Genomic DNA, 17,351 nt, shown 5'->3' with positions numbered 1-17,351 from the left:
TGAAAATGATTCATCTATAGTTGTTCTTATATGATAAATTGAAGAAGTTTTTCTAATTTCTTGTTGAAGAATTATATTTCCCTTTAGTTAGTTCTAGAAACATGAGTATAGGGTCTCTCTTATAGAGAATGGATAAATAGACACACATTTTTAAGCTCACAATAGCAAGAATGGCAAAAATAGTCACCTGAAACAAAAACCGGGTTCAAATCATCCAGTGCCTCCCATGTGAGCAGAGCTAGGATGGTTTGTTCCTGGAGATGACGGTGAGGCAGGCTCTGTGTGAATGCTCTGTAGCTTCCTACTACCCCAGGAGAAGCATTTTCAGAGGGAGGAGATAGTTAGCAGACTGCACACCTGGGTTTGGATTTGTGCAGCTATGAGCACAGTTTGGGAGAAAAGGGTTGAAATGAATCTATGACAGATATATTTTAATTGGCTCTTAAAAGCACATGCTATTCTTAGTGGAATGTGTTCATTTCCATATGTGATGACTCTAAGCTCTCACTAGATTTAAAAGGTTGGGTTTGGAGGCCTGAGGGCCTCAGAAGATATTGCCTTCTACTCTGTCACCCTGCTCCACCATTTCCTCTTCATGTGCCCTGCTCTTCCTCCCTCTTGAAACCCCAAAGGCTCTACCTGTCCATATGGCTCTTTAGTCTCCTGTGTCCCCAAAATACTATACAACCATCTGCTGGAACATAGCCATGATAAAATATTACCTATGATAATTATGATATGAAAGGTATGCTAACCATAAATTGTCCTCTCCCAAAAAAGGATGTCCTGGGATTTTCTAGTGAGTTCTTCTGAATCGTGCTGGTTCCTCAAAAGTTGTATGGTGTGTTCACTAGCTTTCAGACCTGGCATTGAGGGCAGGGTGTCAGCCAGAGACGACAGACTTCCACTTGGTAAAGGCAGGCCATTTTTGTTTCCAGGAAACCAATAGCTACTTCCATTTGGACCCTTTCCAATAAACCATAAGAGTTTATTGGAAAGGTATCGTGGGACTTTGGAAGCATTATTGTCAGGCTAAATTTGTGAACCAAAATTTGTTTTTTAAAGCTATTGCAATGAAAGTCTTAGAAATTTTTACTTTGGAAATGCAGATTTGTTTTAGCATAAATGTCAAAAAAGACTGTGTAGCAATTTAGAGCTTCCAGAATCTGGCAACACTCATTATCCCAGTTTACCCTTAAGAGTTCTACGAGAGGTTAATTCACCTTTACACAAACATTGAGTCTGAGGCTATTCGGGGATAAGAAACTCAACCAAAGTCTCATAGTGATATGGAGGGGGGCACAATTCATACCCCGACTGTATTTAAAATAGATAATTTATCATATATACAATGGTCCATTACAAAGTCAATTTCTATAGCGTGCAGTAAATAGCCACCCAGAGTACACTCACATATCAAGAAACATCCTTAAAACAGAGTGACAGGATGACTTCTCCTAAATGAATCCATCTTCAGCGAGTTCAAGATTTCTGTACATCATGCAGGTCCACAGAGCAACTTCATGGATTTATGTTCCACACATCCATGATGCTCACCCAAGCCCACTACAGTTCATGTCAAAGGTTGAGCTGGGCAAGGCACTTGGCAAGCACAGGGTCTTCGTGACACACGTTTTCAGCATGGCTTATATTCCTGATTCCCCCACCCTGAGGGAACCTGGTGGAAGACTTGCTTTCCCACAAGTGGGCATTCAGTGTGAGTCGGCTGAGCTCAGCACACTTTGAAGAGCCCCACTTGCTCTAGTGTGTCCACTGTTGGCAAACTTGTTTCTTTGGAAAAGGGTAAGCAATGTTTCTCTATCCATCTAGGTTCATTCTGCTGAAACCAGCAGACCTTTAGAATGGTGTCTTTCTTGACCTGAAGCCTCTGAGAATCACGAGGTACCAGAGTTTTCAAAGACAAACCTCAGGCTTTCCCCAAATCATCCCCTCTGCCATTAAACAACCAGGATCTGTGCATCTATTTAAAACAATGGATGCCATCCTAAGTGGCTGCTTGTCATCAGTGGGTTTCTGTGCTCTGGGTGCCCTGGCAATGTTATCTGAGTCTTTGAAAACCAATTACTACATATCTACCATCTTACACTTTGGCCTATAATGGCATTTCCTGTAGCTATAAACCAGGAGTTCAATATCACAGATACAGGAAGGGTGGCAGATTACAGTTAAGATTTTTTAAAAGACTTTAACAAAATAAAATCCGGGGAAAGTAGAGAAAAAGTGTAGGAGGTTGGCTCAGCAGTCTCCTGAGGTACTCTCAGAAGCAGAGTCCTTCTGCCCCAGGGCTCAGGCCCCAGAACAGCTTGTTTGGGGAGATTCATCCAAAGGCTGCAGCTCCTATTTCTGCAGGGGAGCAGCCTCGTACCTTCCAAGGCACCTGGAATGTGTTGGGAAGGGACTCCCCACCACATGCGAAGGCACAAGTGAAAATATAAAAATAGGGACATTGTTTCTGAGGTTTCATAAATAACTGGGTGGTGGGGATAACAGAACCACAGGAGAGGAAATGGTGGCACTACAGCTTGTTCTCTTCAAAGAGGATCTGCGCATACACGGTGCTGGTGGGGACACCTTTGGCAGGCTGGTGGGGTTTGATCAGCTCCAGCTCAGCGTAGGTCAAGTTCTCCTCAGCAATCTTTGGCTATAAAACAACAACACAATTGTAGCTGACCACATACAGTTCCACAGCACATATGTATCTTAAAGTATGCATTTTCATAGCCTTTGAGGGACTTAAAGGGAAAAGCATGGGGACCAAGTTAAAGTATATATAAAACCCATAACATAGTTAATACAACAGTTCTCATTGTCTTATATAGAACACTATGCCCTGCAAAGGAAGATTGTGAGCTGTGTTCAAGTTGATTAGGAACACTCCAAAATGTGGTTAACATTAAACCACAAAGAAAACTTTCATTCTGAAAAAAAGCGAGACAGAAACAAAACATCCCAGCGGAATTATATAAAGGACTTAATTTATATAAAACTAAAATTTCAGAGTCTCTTGATGATATAATGATAAAAAAATATTACTTGCCAGCAGTATGGTTGAAACACTGCTCAAGAAAAATCCAGGCCTTACATGCTTATGGGAAAATATCTGATTTAGATCAAGCATCCAATTCAAGAATTTAGAAGAAGAATAAAATATCAGAAAGTAAAACAGAAGGAAGAAACCAATAAAAATAAAACCAGACTGCAAGAATCAGAAAACAGACAAACAATAGAATATCTAAAGCTGATGCTTGGGAATCACCCATAAAACAAGTAAACTGAAAAAATAAATTGATCAATATAAAAGAGAAAGCATAAATTAGTAAAAATAGGGAATGAGAAATGGAGTAGAATGTAAATGAACAAAATCTTACAACATTTTTATGAGACTATTTTGTTCAACTCATTGAAAATATTTTGAAATACTGAGTAAAATAGTAATGTTTAGGAAAATATAAACAATGTTAATTCCAGGAAATCTAAGTGGAATAATTACCACGAAAAGAGAGAGAGAGGGAGGGAGAAAGGAAGAATGAGGTTTTGGGCTTTAGATTGATTGCTGTTGCTTTGACTTTGGTCTTTAAAAGTTTATACCCAGCTACCTTTCTTTGCATTGATGGTTCAATGGAGGGCTCAGGTGCATCTGATAAGTAGCTCAGATAAACATGTTTAGCATACCTGTAAGACTAGGAGAGACTAGAAAGAACTAATATTAAAACCAGGAGCCAGTTTATTTATCTCATGAAAATTCAGGACAAGTAAATTGATTACATTCAACTTAAGTTTCTTGAAAAAAAATGCCAAAGCAAAAAAAAAAAAAAAAAAAAAAAAAAAAGCCTCTTTTCTTTGAGAGGGAGCATAATACTAGATCAGGAAGCACAAGGCAAAGATGAAGGATGGGAGATGAAGAACCAGGAGAATAAGAGAAGGAAAGACAGTGGAATGAATCTGAAATAATTCTCCTATGAATACATCATAGTGAATCCTACCATCATATACATCCATATGAATGGGGTCCTAACTAGAAGAATATACATTCCATGCTTGTATAATTATATAAAAACAAATTCTATTGTCATGTATAACTAAAAAGAGCAAAAACTCCTTAAATCCAGGACCTTCTGGTTCAGTTGATTACCAAGCAAACTGCACAGATTGTCTAGCTGCTTTTCAAGTTCAAAGTTAAGACCCTACCTAGGGATGAGAGTCTCTGCTTGTAAAGACCAAAAGTCTTTACATTGCTTCTTAGTCTTCCACATCTTACCAGCCAACAAAAACCCTGTTTACATTCTTGCCTTTCCGTTTAATTACATTTCACATTATAATGATTCCATTTAGAAATGCCATGTGTCCTCAAATAAGCACTCAAAACCCAACTCATGTAAATTTTAGAACCAAGATTTATAAAATCATATTGTCCAGGTGTTTTATTGCATTACCTTGAAATTGCATTGTTTTCTAGTGTAGATTATCTGTTTATTCTTAAGTTATTTCATTACGTTTGGATATGAAAAATAACACTAGCGTTCTCAATACAGGTCACCAGGCTGGCTGGGCTGATGTGTTGTTTTCATACATTTTTATGATGTTCCTATAGTAAGCATAATTTAATAAAGCCAAAGCACACTAAATAAATAATTGCATCTAGAAAAGCAATAAAAACAAATAAAATTAGTACTTTCATAAGTGGAAAAGGTATTTCAATTACTGCTACAAGCAACAACCCACCATAAAATGTGTACAATCATTTCCCTTATGCATATTTCTGGAATATAATAATTTGATTGAAGATATGAGGCAGCACACAGGAGGCTCGGGATAGTGAAGTGCATACAGTTTCCAACAGAAGATGCATAATATCAGTCCTTGGCATCTTTAAAGAACCTATTGTTTTTTTTCTGGCAGGCACACTTGTCTAGGACCATCAACCATTGCTTAATTACATTTCCTAACGTGTTTAACTGGGAATAAATTCTTAATCGCCAATGAAAGGGGGCAAATGTATACTCTTCACCAAGCTACTTTTCTTTGCATTGATGCTTCAGTGGAAGATTTAAGTGCATCTGAGAAGTAGCTTAGAGAAATATTGGGGGCATGTGATTAAGACTAAATAAGACTAGTGAACTGGTAGTAAAACCAGGAGCCAGGAGCAGTATGTAATGGTTAAGTCAGCATGTGGTTGCAATGGAGCAGAGCCAGGTGAGAGATCTGCTGCAGGGCCCCACCTGTGTTTCAGGTGATGAAAATTCACTGCAATCCCAATTAGACAAACCCAATTTAACTTTAATTAAGAAATCACTCCCAGTGTCTATGGCAATTCCAGAACTGGAGGGCAGCCATGGAGTCTCTAAAGATGAACCAGGAAGTATTTTGTTAGTTTGCCCTTTCAAGTCCCCTCCCTACTCTTGGAAGTACAGGAAGGATAGAAGTTCAAGTTCTGCAAATTCTCCATCTGCAAATCTAACCAACTGTGTATGGATAATGTTTGGGAAAAAATAACTTGATCAGTGCTGAACATGTAGATTTTTTTCTTGTCATTATTCCCTAAACAATACAGTGTAACAACTATTTGCATAGCATTTATACTACATTAGGTATTGTAAGTCATCGAGAGATGATTTAAAGTATACAAGAGGATGTACATAGACTATATGCAAATGCCACACCATTTTACATAAGGGGCTTGAACATCAGGGGCTTTGGTGTCTAAGGGACATTAGTGTCAGAGTATAGATTTTAATAATGTTGAACAGGCTGTTCACAACCAAGCTTATCACTTTAGGTCCCATGAAAGCATAAAGGGAATTGCAAAAGTAGGATATTCAGGTCTCATACCTGAGCTGTACCTTTATGTCCAAATGTTGCTATAGTCACTGTGGAAGAGGCAGCAGAGGTGAACAAACTGCTGGGAAGTCCTGGTAGCCCCTTAGTAAAAGCCCTAGAACTTTCTAAACATGTGAGAAGCAGTGCTGCCATTTCTTCTCTCCAGGGCTCTTTGGTTTATGCTTTTTCCCCTTCCGGCCAGCCTTCAGACTCTCCTGGTCAGATTCTTTCTATCCTTCAAAAAAGGGCTACCATTTGTTATCTATGTGTCCCTTGGTATCTGAGGGGGACTGGATCCAGAACTTCACAGATCCCCAAAGATGATCAAGTCCCTTGTATAAAATGGTGTTGTGTTATAATATAATATTATATATATATAATATTATAATATTAGTTATAATATCTAATATGATGTAAATACTATGCAAATGTTGTTATATTAAAATATCTAGGAAATAATGACTAGGAAAAAAATCTGTACATGTTTAATACAGATGCATTTTTTTTTTCCTAACATTTTTCAATGTGTGGTTGGTTGAATCCATGGACATAGAACCCACACATACAGATGGGCTGCTTTGTTCAGCAGCTTGGTATCTTATATGTACCCAACACCTTGTCTAATCAAACATTTCCCATCAGCCGAAGAGAATTCTCTTCTCAGGTTGGAGGAGGGTTTTATGAGCAAGGGGGGTTGGAGGGCAGATACAGACAGATGTCAATACAGAAAAAGGCTAGAATGAAAGAAACTTCTCTTAATTTGATGAAAGTGTTCTCGGAGAGGAGGTGAGAAAAGTTGCCCTTTGGCATCATCCTGTGATTGACTTCAGAGCACAGGTACAGGAAGGATTTCCACCTCAGTTCAAATGTAAGCTGTGTGACCTTGGGCCAGTTGCCTCACTGGTGCTCAGGGACAATGATACATGCCTTGCTGGTATCATTGTCCCTGATATCAGGGACAATGAGGATGTAAATGAGATTTGTAAACATATGGGCCCAGTGCCTGCCCCAAAGAAGGTACTAAATGTATCACTGCTTCCTCCCTAGAGAGTCAGTCAAAATACCATCCATTTTTGCATGTTCTGAATTCTTCATGCATCAACAAGAATTATGGGAACAATTAACCTTGGAAATTAACAAATTCTAGGAAATTCATTATTAGGGGCTAAATGATGTCCCTCAAAATTCCCATATTGAAGTGCTAACCCCCAGTACTTAGAACTGACTATATCTGTAGATGGGTTCTTTAAAACACTAGTAAAGTTAAAATGAGCTCATTATCACAAGCCCTAGTCCAAGATGACAGATGTCCCTATCAGAAGCAGAGATTAGGGAGAGACATGTACAAAAGGAGACAGATGTGAAGACACAGGGAGAAGATACATCTGCAAGCCAAGGAGCAGAGCCCCTGGAGAAACCTGCCCTGCCAACACCTTGATCTCAGAGTTCCCGTCTTCAGCACTGTGAGAAGGCACATTTCCATTGCACAAGCCCTCAGTGTGTGGCACTTTGTTGTGGTGGCCTTATCACACTAGTCCATTAGCCAAGGTGGGGACAGAAGAGAGAGGAAGAAGAGAAAATAGCCCTCCTGGAGGAAAAGGGGATGAACTACCTGATTAGGGTGGGTGGATACAAGAGATCCGTGCACTTTCTGTCAACAGCTGAGGAGAGCATCCCACCCTTGGAGGGGACCAAGGTCTGTGCATGGATCCCTGATTCAGTGAGGAATAGGGCTAGAGAAAAAAGGTCCTAGGACTAATACCTCCTACACATGACTCCCAACCCCAGTTGCCCTGTCCTCTGTGACTTGTCCTTGTCTTTGGGCTACAACAGATCTAGGTGGTGGGCTGGCAGCACAAGCACTTCTCCAGCTTTCAGAAAAGAGCATTGGACTCTGGTGTTTATATTCTAACTGCTAAGAAGAGCACTTGGCTCCAGCATGAGGGGTGCAAAACAAGACCCAGCTGTGATGTCCCCATCTGAGTAATAAGCCTGGCCGCCACATGTCAAGACTGCTGCAGGACAGTTTTTAGCATCTGAACTAAACCCAGAGCTGGGATGGAACCCAAGGTTATTCTCATCTTTAAAACTGAGAACACAGAGCCTCTGCATGAGAAAAGTCAGTTTTATTGTCGCATGACTTCTGCCCCAATCCCTATGCTCTCCCCTACTCCTCCAGAGAGCTCTCTCAGGCTGATTTTCTTTCTTTGCCTTTCTTTATGCTGAAGACCTAAGATGAAGCAAAATGATGTGCAGAGAAGCTGCAGCTCAGAAAGAAACTGGGCTGAGGTCTGGGATGCACCAAAGAGAAGACAGAAAAGTCCTATAGAAAAGGGCTCATGGGGGCTGTGGCTGTGGCTCAGTGGTAGCACACTTGCCTGGCATATGTGAGGCACTGGGTTCGATTCTCAGCACCACATACAAATAAATAAAGGTCTATCAACAACTAAAAAAAATATTAAAATAAAAAGAAAAGAAAAGGGCTCATGGCCCTGGAATGGGATTCTACTAGGCCTGTCTGCTTAGACTTTCTGGGCAAGGTCTCTTGTTCCTTCTAATGAAAACAAATGAAATGTGAATGAAAACCAAGGCTGACATGTTCAAGATGGTGCAGAAAAAAATGACAAAGGAGTGTGGACTTTGGCTTCAGTGAACCCCTGGACCAGCCTGCATTCTACTCACGGTCATCCAGGTTTGGATGACAGAGGGATGAAATTCACCCAACACTCAGTGATCCCAAGATCACTGTAGGATGCAGGGCTGTTCCCACAGTGGTGAGGGAGCGCTTCTGCAGTTTGTCTCTTCAAGGGATACTTTTTTGTAACCTACACAAAGGTGCCATAAGTCGTGGCAGAGGCCCTGGCCTTTGCCCAGATATTTTGTTCTATCAGATAAATAAATGCCAATCACTCCCAGTCAAAGCAAAATATACAATATAAGTCAAAGCTTTGGGGTTCACATTCCCATGGCTAAATAGAAGGACCAGCTGGTGAGAAGTGACAGCATTTAATCTCTGTCTGCTGCTTTCATGTGGAAAAAGATCTTCACCGATTAGGGGAGAAAGGAAGAGAGGCTTATAATACCATGCCAACAGCATCAGGAGCTGGGCCAGAGGACAAATGCCTTCAATGCACAGGAACCTGCTGATAGCTGCCTCAAGATCTGACCCATTATTTAGAATATCAGAGAAGTTCTTTTAGCAATAATGACACAGGTTGCAATGCCCCAGGGGAAGGCATTTATGTACTTTGGACATCCAGAGACCACTGAAAATACCAGGGCTTATGCTATGAATGCAAAATAGCCTACGTGATCTGCTGGGCCTCCCTCCCAGGCGTCCCTCTGAAGTCTCCCAGTTCAGGTTTCTGTTGAAGCTAAAACCCTTGGCATGGAAATCCTCCTGCCCTGTATACAAGGTGGATCTCAATTCCTTCAAAACCCAACCAGGCTTTTGTGGTGACCTCCCTGACACTGTCCTCTGCATACATGTGATATCGTCCTGTACTCAGAGCCTCTGGAATTTCCCTCCTCCCTCTTTCTAAACTGCCCAATGGGTAAAAAATGAAGGGATTTTATAATAAATTGTTATGAATTTATTTTTAAGTTAACCCAAGAATGTTCTAAGTATGCTTCTGAGCTTTGTTCTTAAAGATATACAATGCCCTCTCAAACCTGCAGGCAGGTTCACACACCTGTGCCCACATGTGTGCACACTCAGTCCAAAGAGTACAATTCTATTTATATCTCCTACTGTCTTCCAGTGGTATAAAGGAGGTTTTTAAAAAATGACATGGGGCAAAATTGACTTTTAGGTGCAGAGTTCTATGAATTTTAATGTGTAAATTTCTGTAACCACTACCACAATCAGGATACAGAACTGTTTAATGACCCCCACTCCCATACCTCTCTATAGTCATGCATCCCCTCCAACTCTAACCTCTGGAAACCACATATTTCTTTTCTGTCACTGTGATTTTGTCTCTTAGTGTCACTTAAAAGGAATTATGGAATATGTAACTCTTTGAAACTGCCAGTATATAATTTTTTGAATCCCTCAAGATTCATCCAAGTTTTGTGAATAGTTTGTTCCTTTCATTGCTGAGAAGTGTTCTAGGGTATTCTAGAGTTAGCATACCCATCCACAGTCAGCATATCCATTCCCCTGCTGAGAGACAAGTGGGTTAGAGTCATCAAAAACATCCACTCATAGGTCTTTAGGGGGATACTTTCATTTCTCTAGGGCATTACCCTGCAATGGAACTGCTGGGTCACTTGGCAAGTGTGTGTTTAACTTTATAAGAAACTTCCCTCCTGCTCACCAAAGTGTGAGAGTTTTGAGTCTTTCACATCCTTGTCAGCACTTATTTTTCTTTTATAACCATTCTAGTAGGTGTCAGTGGCACAGTAATGACCCATCCTAGACTTCAACTCCAGTGCTCACAGGCAGATGCTGAGTCAGATTAAATTCTCATACCTCCTCATCCCCTCAGAAACTAGGGAAGGATTATCATACAGCACAGATCTCCAGTGCAGATCTGTGAGTCTGGTGGACTCCTCCCTTGAGGGTGGGCAAGGAGTGTGCAAGTGCTACAGCTCCAGACAGCCTGTCAAGCAGCCCCCACCCTTGTGTTCCGCCAGTGGGGAAGAGCAGCACCCACAGATGACAGCTCAGGCTGCATCTCCCACCTCTAATTTAAGCCTTTCCTTCCCAGTTATAGGGTGATGATTATGGAAAGAACATCTACAGAAAAGAAATGACTTGATTTAGCTGACACTACAAAAACCAACTCCAGGGGATTCAGAAGTTACACATCTCTTTGGAACACACCACCCTCCAAGCTCCTAATGGGCAGTTTCTGAGCATTTCATTTTGTGGGTGTGTTTCCATGATTCAAGCTAAAAAGTTGACATTTCTACTGGGGAAGAAAGAGAGAAGGGAAAGGGAAAGAGGGAGGGAGGGAGGGAGAGAAAATTAATGTTCTCTTATGCAGACTCCTGCAAAATACTACTTTTTCATAGAGATCACAGTTGGATGTGCAAGTTGAATTAAGTTTGCAGGAGTAAAAGAAAAATGCAATTGCAGCCACTGCAAGCTCCCCAATGTCAAAAGTTCAATTGGGTAATACCATTATCACAGCAACAGATCAATAACCAGGACACAGGATGTTTATGCTAACGTCACCTTCAAGCGAAAACACAAACCTGCAGTTCTACAGAGTTGCGCTATCAGGAATCTATTTACCCAAGAGAGGATGAAAATTATTAAGGGCAGACTTCCTCTTCTCCCTTCAAGATAAGTGCTCATTTTTTATTCAACAGAGAAGTAACTGGTAAAACAAACTCTCCCTGAACACATACTACCTTGGCCACCAAGGAGGATGGGCTGTGGGTTCAGTAAGCTCTGTGGATAGAAGGGTCTTTGGGAGTCTCTGTAAGTCAACTTGGGAAAGAAAAAAACATGCCATGGCTCCTATGGGTGATACTGAGATCAACATGCCTTGGATGTAACCTTGACTTCATTTTGAGTTCCAGGGGTCTGCTGATTGGCATACATTTAACATGTTATGGAAAGAAGAGGTAGAGCTCTCTGATGTGTAGGGTAAGTAAAAATAAAGAATAAAAACCAACAAATGAAAGATCTTTCCAAGAGAGAAATATTACACAAAGGATCAAAGGACATGATCCAGAAGTGGCTTTGGGAGATGGCACACACAGTGCAGGAGCATCGGTCCTTCTTAGAGTGGAACCCAGAAACCATGGACCAACATCCTCCATCACATTCCATCCTCACCTTGGCCTTATGAGGTGGGTCCAATGATAACACCCACTTTCCAGATGAGCAAACCCGTTTTAAAAGTCAGGAAACTTGCTCAAGGTTTCTGGGTGGCCAGGTGAAGTCTGTTTTCAGAGCCCATGAGTCCTGGCCAGGATCCATGTTCATGGCTATCATCAGCATTTACAAAAGCAGGATCAAGGCTATGTCTATGCTCAGATGTGAATACCATGTATCCAGGTGAGCCAGACAGGTAGACAGCAGGCCCAGAAAATAGTGAAGGATCACTGGTACAAATCACACGAAGCTTGGGATAGGCTCGCACCACTCAGTGCACAGTGTGTGTTCCAACTGAACAGCCAGAGGGAGAAGAGAACCAGTGCCATCCTCATCAGAAGTCTGGCTTGGTTTCAGGGAACAGGAACCCTGAAGCCACAAAACCCAAGACTTTCCAAAGGCAGATACATGGAGCAGCCAAGGACTAGGGAGGGCAATGGAGGAAAGGGAAGACTTCATGTGGTTTCAGTTATTTACAAGCCTTAGTATCGTATCAGCCCAGATTCCCACCTCCACCCCCGGCCTCTGTGTGGTTAACCAGTGACTAATTGTAAATAATCCAATGTGCTCTGGGGCTATGTGGGACAGGAAAGATTTGGAGCTTAGAAGAGAAGTCTTGGATGGAGATGAAGAATTCAGAGTCCTATCCAGGTTTGCGGCACCTTGGGATCCTAGACAGGACAAATTCATATCATGCACTTGACTCCCTAGAGTTCAAAAGATATTTAGCAAAGCACATTCTTAGAATTAATTCAATATGCAGACAGATATATGCCACAGATCAACTGCTTTGGGGACAGAGAGAGATGGTTATCTCTAGAACCTTCTGAAGCCAAACACAGAAAGGCCTAGGGCTAAATCTCACTGGCTTAAGATTTTATAAGTCATCAGACAGATGGCTGCCTCTAGGTTTCACCAATGCATGTTTTGCAAGCGAAAATGTGATTACAGATAATGGTCTTGATACATGAAACTTCATAGTTGCACAGTGACCGCTCCATGATCTAATATGGTTATTCATTTTCTCCTCCCCATGGACCATGGATATATGTATTCCCAGCTGCCTTCCAAAAGTACTTTTACTGGCAGTGTCATTCAAGACTGCTTTTGCTTAGAAAAAAAAGAGTATTTTTTTTTTCTGGTTCAACAAAGGGGTACACTCTGAGAATCTGCAATCTTTAACATGCTCAGTCTTCTAATCATCTGCTTTTAATACTCTCCTCAACTCATTGGATTACGCAAAGGACTGTCCAATGGTGCTTAAGAGCATATTTTCCTAGTGACAGAAAGTCTGCCATTTACAAATTGTGTGACCTTAAACAAGGTACATAACCTCTCTGTACCTGTGTTTCCTCATCTGCAATGTAGGGTTCATAGTACTATCTTTCCTATAGTATCATATTAAGGATTAAATGTATTAGTACATACAGTGGACTTAAGTATCTGATATGCATATAGTAAATTCTATATGAGCTCAATTATTATTGCTGTTGCTATTATTTTTATTATAGATTATAAGCAAATACTGCTTTAATGTTTGGCTCCTTTGAAATATTTAGATGCAAAGAAGACACTTAGACTCCTTGGGTATAGCATGTACTAGGGGCTGATGGATGTCCCTGGGCCTCAGGCCAGTACCAAAGAATTCTTTTTAATAGTAGGAAAGATAATCTTTCTAGACTATAAGTCAAACCATGCCACTCACTGCCCCACACAAAATTCCCCAGTGGTTTTTCATAATATGTAGATTAAGATCCAGGGTCTTTATCAAGACCTAAGGATGGACAAAGATTTATAAAAATATAAGTCCAATGCCTAGCAGATACCACGTCCAAAAATAAGAGCTAAGGAATGAAATTTCATTTTGTATTTTAACACTTGGAGATTCTTCCTGTATTCCACTTAGAGCATTCATCATGATTTACCTTTCCAGTAATGACCTACATCATTTCTCCTGACTTTCTTGAAATGGAGGCAATTATGATTGTTCCAGAGTTAAATGAGTGCATCTATGGTAAGTACTGGGGCAGTGAGTACACATGGAAAGTGCCCCCAAAGTATGTGCATTAGCCTTATTATCACACCACCATCATCATCATCACCATTACCATCATCATTATTATCATCACCACTATCACCACCACCACCATGACCATCATCACCATCACCATCATCACTATCATCATTAATATCACACTAGTGTCAGGTCATAACCATTCTGCATAGAAACAAAACAAGTATTAACACCAAATCTAAAACAGCAATAATCATGCCTATTTATTTTTTTAAATTGACATTGTATATGATGTTGGCAATGGGTGCATATAGGATGAATTGATAATTTCTATTCTTTATCTCTCTATGCATACCCTCACCATAGATTTAAGAGGCTGTGTCTTACTGTTTGGGGGTCATCACATATGCTTGTTGATAATTTATAAATTTGACCTTAGAAAGTTATAATAAGAAATTATAATTAAGTCTGGCTAGGGATAAAAATTCCCCTCAAATGCACCATGATTTTGTTGTGAACTCAGAATTTCATGTAGAGATTTTCTTCCTGATACTTTGGAGGCCGAGCTTGGTGTTATAGACATGCTGATGATTTTTTCTTTCCTTCCAAAAATGGCACTTCATTTCTAGTATTCTTCATTCAAGATTGAAAAAGTCTTTTAATAACAACTCTGAAGTACTCTGTGTTCAAAACCAATGTTTTAAATGAAATAGGCTTAAAAAAATCAAATGTGAGCAGAAATGATATTGTTTCATGAGATTACAAAAATAAAATAGAGTGAAAAAGTTTTTTTAAAAAAAATTTCCCAATGGTGCAATGATCCCAGAAATGAAGTGCCCAATAAAGGCAGCAAATCAGCCAAGCTGAGATGGAAAACAAGCTACTGTTCCACAGGGAGGGACAGTCCCTGTGGACATGCAGGGACAGGCCTGTCCTAGAGTGGGACCTACCAGGACCCCTGGGAGCAGGATAGGCTGCACAACTAGGGCAGCTCACCATGGAGTAGGATCTGCCAGATGTCTATGCCCCTCTCTTGTCTGGAACATCTTGTGGCCTATCTTGTCTCTCTTACCTGTTTACTTTTGTCCTATGAACAGGCTCATGCCCCTGACCCTATAGTACTTTGCATACTACCAGTTGGTGCTCAGTGAGGGTTGGAGAATGAACAGGTAGAAGCCAGAAAAGTGATCAGAATGGATCAAGAGTGCAGTACACAGGAGAAACACAGAGCCCTGAGGTGGTCACCTGGCCTCTCAAACTACCATCACATTACCCTTACAGAAAAGAATGAGGCAGCCTCTGTCTGTGGCATTTCTGCAATAGGAGTCTCACTTTTTCCAAGAACTGGGTGCTTAATGTGCTACCCAGTCTTAAAATACATCACTTAGCCCATTGTCAACAAAATCAGTCTCAACCAATATCTATTGTCCTCTGACACAGCCAAGAAGCGTCCGCCCTAGTTGGTGTTTACCGATACTGTCAGGTAACATGAACTGCACGGCCCACATGGAAATGACTGCTTTGTGTCAGGGTGACCAGGCTCCCTAGTACAGAATATTCTTGCTTCCACTTGATCAGAATCACTTCCAGTTTACTAAAGCCCAGCGCCTGTTCTCTCTGGACCTGAGGAAACCCATGAAACCAAATGACTTCTGTTTTCTCCACTCTAATCCCTTCCAAAGCCTCGGCATTGATTCTCCCTCCAGTCGACATATATAACTCCCCGTGACAATAATGGGATGTGCATGTGCACCAAGGGGGGCATAGAATTTTTATCTCTGTAAAAATGGTACTAGCATGGTACAAGCAAAGTTTTTGTTTTTTTCCCAAGGCTTTTACTTGGGGCAATATATTGTACATGTGGTTGTGGATTTTTTTCCTTCTTTTTAATTTTAAATCGAGATTAGGCACATATTTTATGCAGGTTAATATATCCTTTTCATGTAAAATTTAACTGAAACCAGTTCTAGCACATTAACGACAACAAGAGAAATTCTCCGGCTTATTATAAACATTCTTCAAGAAACCTGAAATGTGTGTCCTCTGGAAATAATTTTGCTGGGATTTGGATTATTATTAAAATCCTCTCAGAATTCTATTGCTGATGTCTAATGTCCCTCAAAGCCCTTTTCTGCTACTGATCAGAGAAAAACTCTGGGACTGTCGCAGAACATTCTCCATGATAGAAACAGGGCTGGGGGAGGGGGCTTCTTTTCCTATACCAGGAGACGCAGAACAGGGCATGGTACCTGAGCCCGGGCTAACCATTCCATGGCTTCCAACCAAGTAAGGAGAAGATGCTTCATAAGACAGGGTCACTTTGAACTGCGGTAAAATTAACTTCTTCCTCTCTGTTCTTTTTGAGTGCTCTGATCTTAGGTTTCATGAGAGGAGGGTGGTTTGCTGAAGATTTTAAACTTGAGGGAATCCCAGGAAAGCAGGTCTCAGTCACCTACCAGAATTCTCTACCTGTGGAGGGGCCCTGGGAGATCAGAGGGCTGAGGCTATATTTGAGGATGAGCCATAAGAGATTTGCAGAAATGATGGAGGGTTACAATACCATTTCAAATTCTCACATTTAATATTCTCTTTGTTGATAAATAAGATTACCCATCATTCTCCTAGGTGGAGTAAACTCTCTTACTCAAATGTAAAATGAAATTCTTGCCAGAGGTGTAGGTCAGTGACTCTGGGTCCTGATCCAACTGGAAATGGATGTTTAGTTTGGTAAATTAACCAGAGGCATGCTTCTCAAACTTTAATGTCCACCAGATTCCTCTGGGATTTTGTTGAATTACAAATTCTGCTTCAGTAGGTCTGGGTTGGGACCTGGTATTCTACTTTTCCAACCTTTTTTTTTCTAGGCAATGCCCCAGTCTCTGGACAACACTGAGGGCAGAGAAGATTGGGAGCTCCAACCACAGAGCTTCACACTTGATCAGGTCATTTATTTATTCACTACATATGCATACGCTGGGGAGACACCTGCAGAGTCCAGGTTCCCTGCTGGGGATGCTTTAAGTGAGTAAGGCAGGTCTTCCCTGATCTTAAAGAGGTCCCATTAAAATGTCTGATTTCTGGGCATCAAAGGACCTGAAATACAGACTAAAAAGGCAATCTATAGACTGGGTGAAAAAAATTGCCAAATTATATATCATATTTTACCACATAATCATCACAGATTTCATGGTATTTGCTTTTTTTTTTTTTTAATGTAGGATGTGATCATTATGTGAAGATTTTTTGGAAAAAAAAAGTGCCACTATTACTTAAAACTCATTTATTACTAAACTGTCTTTAAAGCAATATTGAAATCTATAAAACACCCATGAGTATACATTAATTTTGTGGCAACAATTATGCAGTGAAACAGAGGATCTGATGAAGACAATATCCTAGATACATAAAGAACTCCAACAAGTCAACAACAACAACCAAACCAACAAGCTGATTAAAAAACAGACAAAGGATTTAAGTAGACATTTCTCCAAAGAAGGTATATAAATGACCAACAATAACATGAAAAGATGTTCAGTATCACTAATCATCAGGAAATGAAAATTAAAGCTATAATAAAATACCATTTCACCCATTAAGATGGATAACTAGAAAAGCAGGAAGGGAGGAAAGACAGGAAGGAAGGAAAGAAGGAAGGAAGGAAGGGAGGGA

At 40.6% G+C, this 17,351-nt stretch overlaps 1 protein-coding gene across 1 annotated transcript in view; it reads right to left on the bottom strand.

The window, feature by feature from the left end:
* Nucleotides 1–1,285: 1,285 nt before the first annotated feature.
* The window catches only part of Vstm4 (V-set and transmembrane domain containing 4), a 92,820-nt gene continuing 76,754 nt past the window's right edge, over nucleotides 1,286–17,351 (bottom strand). The window contains exon 8 of the mRNA XM_015498909.2: nucleotides 1,286–2,662. Within this exon, the coding sequence (XP_015354395.1) occupies nucleotides 2,537–2,662 (126 nt within the window). The 3' untranslated portion in view covers nucleotides 1,286–2,536. The remainder of the gene's footprint in view (nucleotides 2,663–17,351) is intronic.

The sequence above is a fragment of the Marmota marmota genome, unplaced genomic scaffold (genome assembly GCF_001458135.2).
Source record: "Marmota marmota marmota unplaced genomic scaffold, marMar, whole genome shotgun sequence".
Taxonomy (NCBI): Eukaryota; Metazoa; Chordata; class Mammalia; order Rodentia; family Sciuridae; genus Marmota; species Marmota marmota.
The sequence above is the reverse complement of the archived record's forward strand: the minus strand, read 5'-3'. Positions and strand labels throughout refer to the sequence as shown.